Genomic DNA, 9,985 nt, shown 5'->3' on the forward strand with positions numbered 1-9,985 from the left:
TGGTGTGTAGGCCTTCTTGAAGGAATTCTGCAGTTATTGCTGTTCCCATACAAAGAGAGTGGAGGGGCACAAGAGGGGGTTATTGGTTGGTGTCTAGACAAGTTCTCTGGCTTGCAGATGAGCTGTCAGACCCTGGCTTAACTCTTAGTTAAAGCTGCTATGCTTTTGTGACTGGAGAGAACACCGCTTGAAAATTTCTGTACTCTGGAGTCTACATCTGGGATCATAACTACCTGGTCTTTTACAGAAACTCATCTATCTGGGCAAAGAAAAACTTTTTTAGTTACAACAAGGAATCACAATGTAGAAAAGATCAGTAACTAGTATTAAGCCTGTTGTTTTTAAGCTCCTTCCCATTACTCCCTTGGGATGTGCTGAAGTTGCTGGGTCTGTTAAGCTTGGATGATCGTGACTATTATAGGAGAAACTGTGCATTCTTCAATGTGTTGCAGGACTGAATGCGATGCAATTACAGAACCTGGCTGCATTAGCAGCTGCAGCCAGTGCAGCTCAGAATACACCGAGTGGTACTGCTGCACTCACCTCCTCCAGCAGTCCCCTGAGTGTGCTCACCAGCTCAGGTAAGAGACTGCCTATGCTGTAGTGTGTTATGACATGGGTTGCCTTAGGAGTCGTTTCAGGATAGATGTCACCTGTTTTGTCTATCCCTTTTTGTCACTTTCATGTTGATCCTTGAATAGACAAACAGTTTTACTAGTAGATTCACTGGCCTTTGTTTAGGGTAGATATCTTTGCCACCAGCAAAGGCTTTTGTACCTGCTGTGTTCCTTCCTCCAAATGGTCAGATTAATTTAGAGTAAAAAGAATTCTTGAGGTCATCATGAAGCAGAAAGGTAAGTGGCCTCTTCCCAGTCACGTTATTACAATCTCATCACATATTCAGTTTATCTCTGATTTTAGGCAGGTACTGTGGCAGATGTACCCTGTTCCTCTGGACATGGAGATAGAAGATGCCTTAAGCATGAAGTAGTGCATTCTGTGCACTAGAGCAGTACAGTTTATATTCCTCTGGCATTAATGAAGACAAGGATACTATAACTATCTCATAGAAGCAGAATAAACAGATCCCTAGCACGTTTATTGGAAAGTGTTGTCTAGAAATGAGTGTATAAGTTGCACGTAAAAATCAGTATCTTGCTCTTCTGGGTTTTTTTGTGGTTTGGTGGTTTTTTGTGCTTTTTTGTGTTGGGTGTTTTTGTTTGTTTGTTTGTTTGTTTGTTTTAACTTTAGGTTATGTACATTATCCAGAGAGGCTAGGATGTCCAAGTAGTGTTCTTTTGCTGCCTTATTGTTAAATGTGATCATTAAATGCAACAAACAAGAAAACAAAAAGAAAATTAAATTGTGCTTACATCAGACATGCTCAGTTTTTACTACAAATGAGGATCAGTATCCTACTCAGTTATTTCTCTCCTATTTTCAGTTATTTCTAAATCCTGACATGAGAAGGGAGACCCTGTATTTTCAGGGTGTCAGTTTCCCAGCATCTGTGGTGTGGTATGTGGGTTTGGTTTTGGTTTTTCATAAAAAGCCAAATAGCTTGTCCAGTTTTGAAATCCAGCCTCCAGAGTTGACATCCTCACCTGTGATTGTGAGAGACCAAAGCAGGCTGGGGGGTGTTTTAAATTACAACAGGTAGCTTTTTGTATTGCGTAGGAGGACCAAGGAGCTGGACTAAGAGGTTATAAAGAGATTACAAGGAAAAGCTGTTTAGAAAACCTTATGTCACGTGATCAGGAGTTAAACCATGAGTGCTTTGCACAGCTTTCTACTTAGAGAAATCCTCAAGAAATAATTCAGTTCAAAGAGTGTTCTGTTGCTGGACAGGTTTTTTTTTACATAAAAACTTTGTGGTCTGCAATCCTTAAAGATTAAAATTTCAACATTTATCTTGACTCCCAGCTATGGTATCCTGTTCTATAATTAAAAAAAACAAGAAAGCATTGAGGCTATAGAAGAGCTGCATTTATAACCCACTAATGCACTAGAGAAAGCACGAAGGAGAATGTATCTGAGAATTTCTGCTGTATTTCCTCATGCAGTAGCAGAGCTGGAATTGTCAGGTTACAATTTGCTGTGACTGGAGTTTAGAACTAAAACTTCCGTGTTGGCTCTCTTGCCTACTGACTGGAGCAAGTTTGTTCTCTGATTGTTGAGGTGGGGAAAGGGACTGGCAGGTTGTGAAGTTCAAATGCCAGACATGCTAGAAAAGGCAGAGACAGCCTCTTCTCAGAAGTGTACAGTGAAAGGACAAGGGCAATGGACACAAGTTGCAACAGAGAAAATTCTGAATGTATATAAAAGAAAAATAAAATTAATGGTGAGAGTGATTAAGCTCAGGAACCAGGTGCAAGACGGGCTGTGGAATCTCCATCATTCCAGAGATTCAGAATGCAATTGGAAAGGACCCCGAACAGGCTGACCTAACTCAGGTTAGACCAGCTCTGAGCAGACCATTAGACTAGATGATCTACAAAGGTCCCTTTCAACTGAAGTTACACTACTATTGTGTGATTCTTTGGGATTGGTTTCCCGTCCATGATTTTTGGCTTTTCCACAGTGCTCTGCTGGTTCCTTTTCCCTTGATGAGAGACATATCTCAGGACTCTGTTTCACTTTTGATCATGCTGGTGGAGAGCCTGGTGGGTGAGGAGCAGTCCATTTTTAAGCACCTTCTGTGCTGAATCCAAACAACTTTCTGATCGCCAGTCATACCAATAAATGATTGTGTGTCAACAATCAAGTAATCATGATGGCTCATTTGAATTAATATCCTATATAGATGTATCAGTCAGTTCACTCTTCACAAGTTTGTAACTTGAAGCAGTCACTATTGTATTGCTCTTTAAACTTAATTTCAAGTATAATTTAAAGAGTAGAGAGATTAGCTTTGTTCAAAAGAAATAAAAAGTTCTGGAGGTTATGTGGTCTGTGTGTAGTCACTGACATAAAACTCTGAAACAGTTTCAGTGCTTTTCATTAGAGGCATGAATATGCTTCACCTTTTAAAAACTGTACTTAAGTTGGGGGGAGGGGAAGCCTCAATGTATACAGACAGCATTCAATCTCATGATGCTTCCTGTAATTATACAGCTTTTTAACTCTTTACTCTGAACTAGCTATTATCTCTTATAAAAGCAGACTTGAAATTCTCTTTTGATTAATACTTACATGTGCATTCACACTGTATGTATTCACATAGATGGCTGTTGCACTCCACACATTCAGAGCATCCCTCCTGAACCTAGACCTTGAAAAAACTCAAGTGTATAGCTGTTCAGTACCATGTGTTAGTAAATGCCTTCCTTGTGTGTGGGACGTATGGCAACACCTACTGTGATAACCTCTTAAACCTAACTGCAGATGAGATGACTACTGGCTTGACTTCTATCCATCTGTTATTCAAATGTTTGCCTGATGCTTATTTGGACAGCTCTCCCAGATTGTCCTCAAACTGCGTAATTGGTGAAAAAATCCAGACAATCAGTATGCGTAGTTACCTTTTTGATTTTCTTTCATGTGCACTGATATCTTTTATATTTGGGGAACTTGGAAGTCCACACAGTGCAGCGTCTGTGGACTATGCATAGGTTACATGTCAGAATGGTTGAACTCAGAGGTGTTAAGTATTGTTGTTGTGCTGGTTGTGCTGTCTTTGTACTCATTGCACGTGGTTTTGTTTAGATATTTCCAAGCAGTATTGTGTATTTTGATGTAGAATAGGATGGAGCAAAACCTTCAACCTTGCAATAAAGCAGCTACTCTTTGGAACTGAACAGACTGCTGCTGCATCCACCAATAGGTGATCCTTGTTACAGAGACTGTGGCCTTAGATAAACTCATTTAAACTGCTAGCTTGTGAAAGGGACATTCAAGAAAATATTATAGAAGTATTTCAGGATTGGAGTGTTGTCTGCCATTTTTTCGACTCAGACATCAGTAAGAATTGTCTGCTGCAGAGCAAAATAGAATCGTTGCAAAAGCTGATGTATGTTTCTATTTCTCCTCCTTTCAAAGGCAACCATCAAAGGTCCAGCAAAGACTAGATGACTTTGCTGACCTTAGTGTGCCTGCAGCAAAATTGTTTTCAAAGACATCATAGTCTTTCTGCTTTTACTGGAACTAATTCTGGTACAGTTCAGTCAGATTCATTGCCTGAATTTTAGTGCTCTTTAGCTCATTGCTTGGATGCTAGATGACTGAATTAGATCAGACTTACTGTTCCCTCAGTTTACCTACCTCCACAAGTTGGTAGCTGATGTCCTTGCCCGAGCTTTGTTATGTTTCCTAGCTATTCTTTACTACATAGTCTGATTTTCTGAAAACCTTTTCAAGTATTTTCAGCTAGTTTTGTTAGAGTTAGCCTTTTTGACTAGATGTAACTCAGTAGATAGATCTAAGAAAACATAACCTCAGTAGCAAGCAAAAAAAAAACCAAAACAACAAAAAACCAAACAAACAAAAACAAAAAAACAACAACCCACCAAAAACTGCACAGAAACAATGTTAAGAATTAGGGCTGGAGTAAAGAACACGTATAAAGCTATACTGGTTTTCCATCCCCATTACTGTGTGCTGTTTTCTGATCTAAAATAATACACAAAAACCAGAAGAACAGAAAGGATGACTAGAACTGTGGAACTCCTTCCCTATTAGGAGCAACAAAGGAGCCTGAAAAATAGAAGACTGACATGAGAGGAGGATATGATTGAAGCCTACAAATATGTTAATGGTGTGATGAAGATGACTAGGGAAAGACCAGTCATTAGATATTTCAAGACAAGAATTAACAGGATATCAGGTGAAGTTGCCAGCTGACAGTTCAAAAATAAAAAGAGCTATTTCTTTGCATACTGCACGATTAAATTGCAGAACTCTCGTGCCTTAGAACATAGTAAAGTCAAACAATTTGGTGTTCAAAATGCACTGAAATTAATGAATGAAAATTGTAACTTTAATACAAGGACATTGCCCTTGTCTGAAAAAATCCTAGATTTGCAAATTGCTGCATTGGTATATAGATTATACCTAGGAAGTATTCCTTTGTAATTGCCCTGTATTTCTGCTCTACTGTTATTTATCTGCCTTTAGTCATTATCAGAAATAGGGTGCTGACTCAGTACAGCAATACCTATATACATATGATAAAGACAATAAACCAAACTGTTAAATTTTCTTGGTGTTTTCAGTACTAAAGCACTTCTTGTTTTGCTTAAAGAGATTTCTGACAAAGTCAGCTAAACTAAAATAGCTGTGTGTTCAGCTTTTTGTGGTGGTTTAAATGAATTTATTTAAATCACAACCTTTTTAAAGTAGGGAAGGCATCCGTTCTCTCTTTTACTTTGCTCCTTAGCCTTGGCTTCATTCTTTTTTTTCCATACCACTACTATTTTATTGTGGGTTGTTGTTTTTTAAGTGGTTTTCTCATCTGTCAAATGCAGTGTCTTTTTGAATTATGCAGATTAGCAATGAAGTGTTGCAGAAACAAGTGATATTCTAAAATCGAGGCAGCTGTATCATTTCTGAATGCTGGCTTTTATTCAGCCAGCTGTGCTATTTTTTTCTACCAGCTTGAGGCTTATACTGTAATTCTTCTCTGTATTTTTCTAACATTTAATATGCTACTGATAGCAAGACAGGAATTGTCTCCTTTTCTTCAGAGTAAGCATCTTGAAATATAGTTTGGGACATTGTCTTTCAATTTTTGACTTGTTAAGAGAGTTTGTGTAGAACTTTTCTTAGAGGAGGTTTGTCATTTCCTCTGTCAGTACAAAAACTAAACAGTGAAATGCAGCTGCTTGGGTTCTCATGCAACTTCTGTTAGGTACAACTGGTTTTGTTAGACACAGCTTTTGCTGGGGCTTGTTAGGCAAGTTTGCTGTATTCCATTTAAATAGTTACCATATTCCACTCCAGCAGAGACTTTGTGCCACATATATGAAGTGGTGAATATGTAGCGTGTGTGAATCTGCTTGAAAGATGCTAACAGTTCTTTTCAAAGTTTTAATGGACGTACACAGCACAACTGAGAATCACAAAAACATGAAGGAAACTGAAAATGCCTGAATTTCAGTTCTTCTGTTAGCCACTTGGTCAGCCAATCTCTTGAAAGCAGATGCCTCTACAGCACTAGTCTTCAGTATCTTTTAATTTGTAGAAGACACAAATATTTTCCAGTGCATCTTGTGCAGCAAATTTAAACTTCTGGGTTAGTAGCAATATGCATAGCTTTTCTTACTTACCTTCTTTAGATTTCTAAGTAGTCCGCAAACCTGTTAGGAAAACCACTATGTAATCATAAAAATACTATTCTTTTCTTATTTTACCATGTCCATAATCTTTGTAGATGACCTAAATTTGAACCTCTGTTTCTTTTAATATACCAGCTTGGCAAACTTTTTTTCTTGTCACTTTGATGTCCATTTCTGTAGAAGTAACTCCACCTGTTCTAGAATTTGGCAGGCTGTGTAAGCTGTTAGTCTCCTAGGTACTTCATCTGTAGACTTCTCTTATTGAGTAAACATAGTTGAAGATGTTAGTGGCACAGTCAATAAAGGACAGACTATGTCTTTTGTATGTACATTCCAAGACTTTTCTTGGCCCTGGCCCCAGCTGCTGCAGCGGGATTTTTAACGGAAAATTATTTCATCTGTCAGAATAATCTGGGCATCTGCTGTTCCTGTTCTGGCAGTATGGGAAAACCATATGTTCAGTTTGACTGGAGCTTTCTTTAATGTCCCTAGTATCTCTGTTTCAGGTCTTTTTCACCTTGTGTGATGTTTCAAGGATAGATATTAATATGTAGCAATTATTACTCACTTTAGTCAGCAGGAAAGAGGCATTGCTGCTGGTGACCTTAAGTTGAGGTACGAAGTTTAGCTAACATTCGTATATTGTCTGAGTCTTAGGTGTCTTACACTTCATGAAATTATTATTGCTACGAGGAGTAGATGTTATGATGAAGTAGAAATTTTCAAAAATGTAGGAAGGGATTAGAAGATAGCAGCAGTACGATCAATCAAGTTATGTGGGTTTGGGATTTTCTTTTTGACATAAAGTATACTGTGTTGCCTTGGTCTGGTCCTTACTAGCCTTTTCTACAGAAATAACTTAAGAAGTTGAATTATCAGGACCAAAAAATATTGCTTGAAGTTTAATTATCTTATTTTAATAGCAGGTTCCTCACCTAGCTCCAGTAGCAGCTCCTCTGTTAATCCAATGGCTTCTCTTGGAGCATTGCAGACGCTGGCAGGGGCTACAGCAGGCCTCAATGTTAGCTCTTTAGCAGGTAAGCTATGTATTGGGGTGGGCTGGTGAAACAGCTGATTATCACTTCTCAGGCTGTGCTAGTTCTGTGGGGGTACTTTTCTGCTCCCTGCCTTTTTGTAATAGTGCAGAGTATTTGAAAGGCAATTGATCTGGCTCAGTGGAAGTACTCAGTCATCTTTATTTCCTCTTTCTTATACAGGAATGGCAGCCTTAAATGGAGGACTTGGCAGTGGTGGTCTCTCAAATGGGACAGGTAGCACAATGGAAGCCCTCACGCAGGCTTATTCTGGAATCCAGCAATATGCTGCTGCTGCATTGCCCACACTCTATAACCAGAGTCTCTTAACACAGCAGAGTATTGGTGCAGCAGGAAGTCAAAAAGAAGGTAAGCAGAAAGTTGTAGAAACAACTTGAGAGGGGTTTTCAAAAGGGCAAGCTCAGCCCTTGCAGCTGCCTTATCTGCAGAGCTTTTATTTGGTGGCATTTTTTAGAATTCTGAAGTTACTGAAGATATAGAAGGAAAACCTGTGAGGTCTTTCTGTTAAGGGCTGTCCACAGTACTTTTTATACAGGAGGTTTCTCCCCAGATTTGTCTAGTCTTAAATGCTTAGTAATCGTATTCCTCCATTTTCTCGGAGGACAGGAGAGTGTGAGTCTGCAGCCTGATACATCCCACTGTCAGAGAATCAGTTGTGGTTTTGTTAAATTTATTTTCTTGGTCCTTCACCTCTTCCCACAGATACTTAATGCCGATCTCTTCACTCTTTAGATTCAGAATCAATTTAACACGCAGTGTAAAAAAATGAAGAATGTAGGAGTAAGTTTTCAGCAGAATGTAGGATGACGCTTGGAAAAGAATCCGTCAGATTATGAGTAATGCGATTGCTTGTATTTTGTTTTGAGATTTACTTAGTTTCTTTGGGCCACAAGCTTTGCATAGCCATTTTTGTTTTAGTCAGCATCTGGGGCTCAAATTTACTGTTCAGCTTTCATTACAGCAAAGATCTGTGAACCAGTTTTGGCACAATGTGGAAATTACAAGCAAAAATGGTGAGAAAGAGCTAGAATTATTTGAATGATCAATCCCAGCAAAGGGTCATGCTGATGTATTCTGGAATCAAGTACTCCACAGAAGTGCAAACAGCAGTTTCATTGTTTTATCTAGAAAATTTGGCTTGAATGGCTCTTCCACCTTTTTTTGTGAAGTGGGCCTGTATTATCCATGCTCTTTCTGAATTTATATTCCTACTTGTTCTTTGAAGGTCCAGAGGGAGCCAATCTGTTTATCTACCATCTCCCCCAGGAGTTTGGGGATCAGGATCTGCTGCAGATGTTCATGCCATTTGGAAATGTCGTCTCTGCCAAGGTTTTCATTGACAAGCAGACCAATCTAAGCAAGTGTTTTGGTACGTTGGGTCTAGTCATTACCTGTAGAAAGGTGGCTTCTTTTGAGTAATCTCTTTTCCAGTATATTGTCTAGTCTAGCTCTTAAGTCAAGTAGTGACTCTTTCTCTATATCCCTAAAAATAAATAAATAAATGCAAACTCTTCCAGTTCTGTATTTTCCTGATTGAATGAACTGTATTTTCCTGATTTTCATTGTGACTTTTTGCTTTTCCTGATTTCATACTGTTATGCCTCATTATACTGTTATGGCCCTAGATAATTCACTATGATTTGTAATCATGGTATAGTTCCTTCTCTTCCCCCTTTCTGTCTTTTCACTAATTGTTTACATTTCTGTATATATTACTTACTACATTATCATTATGAATTATTTCTATTAATATTTTTATATGTAATTATTATGGCTACCATATAGTACAGGAGCATTTAACTCTGATGTTCTGTAAATCCTCTGAAGGCAATTTTTTAAAGCTTCCTACTAATTCTTGAAAACTTTGTAATAGAAAAACGTTTTCAGCTGTTATTTACTACCTAACTTTGGCTGCATCTCTCATCCTAATTTCACGCTGCTTATTGTGTATTTAGATGGGAGAGACGTCAGGGTGGGAAGTGTATTCTAAAACTGTAAATCAACCTGTCGTGCTACTGTTACTATCCAAATAGATTATTTTCAGCTAACTGCTAAAGTCTGTGATGCCAAGAGGGCAAAGAATATATTCTTCCTTAGCTTGTGTAGTAGGAGGCTGTGCGTGTGGACTGAAAGATTTGCGGTTTTATTTTCCTCACTTTGAAACCCCAGTGCAAGCAGTTGTAGCATGTAAGCTCTCGTGACTATTTTGATAGATGGAGATTTCTTGTGATGGAATAAGAGAGGTGAGCCTTTCTCTATGGTTTTGATAGCTTTGTGCCTACGTAATATCCTGTATTTTTTAGTATTTGAGCCAAAAGATGTGGACAATCTGATGCTTTGTGAGAACACAAAAATCTGCTGAGCATCAGGCTGTTACACCTGCACATGGAATGATCTCCCCAGGTAGTGATACCAGCCATTGACTGGAGTTGCTTAAAATGGGTTCCTTCAAAACCCTGGAGAAGTTTATTTTGAGGATGCTCTTTCCCTGGGATGATATACAGCTTTTCATCCAGGAGAGACCTAAACGTAATAGTGGTACAAATGCCACACTGCCTTGACAGCTACTTCACTCCAAACAAATCTACTCCCATAATGCCAAGAGAGTGATTTCAGTCTTGTATCTTTAATGAGCTTTCATATATAGATTAACGTTTT

The 9,985-nt window shown here is 38.6% G+C and overlaps 1 protein-coding gene across 21 annotated transcripts in view; it reads left to right on the plus strand.

The window, feature by feature from the left end:
* Positions 1–9,985, plus strand: part of CELF1 (CUGBP Elav-like family member 1) — a 72,437-nt gene that overhangs the window by 45,705 nt on the left and 16,747 nt on the right. For 17 of the 21 annotated variants that reach the window (XR_015701906.1, XM_087746061.1, XM_087746064.1 and 14 more), the window contains 4 exons: positions 453–581; positions 7,196–7,309; positions 7,490–7,675; positions 8,553–8,696. Coding sequence is in view for 20 of the 21 variants with exons in the window: in XM_087746061.1 (XP_087602187.1) it covers positions 453–581; positions 7,196–7,309; positions 7,490–7,675; positions 8,553–8,696 (573 nt within the window). In the remaining variant the exon portion in view is untranslated. The remainder of the gene's footprint in view (positions 1–452; positions 582–7,195; positions 7,310–7,489; positions 7,676–8,552; positions 8,697–9,985) is intronic. The other 4 variants (XM_009473818.2, XM_009473822.2, XM_009473823.2 and 1 more) reach the window with 1 other exon arrangement.

This window comes from Nipponia nippon, unplaced genomic scaffold, assembly GCF_047370975.1.
Source record: "Nipponia nippon isolate SJK-2023a ecotype South Korea unplaced genomic scaffold, ASM4737097v1 scaffold_10, whole genome shotgun sequence".
Classification (NCBI taxonomy): domain Eukaryota; kingdom Metazoa; phylum Chordata; class Aves; order Pelecaniformes; family Threskiornithidae; genus Nipponia; species Nipponia nippon.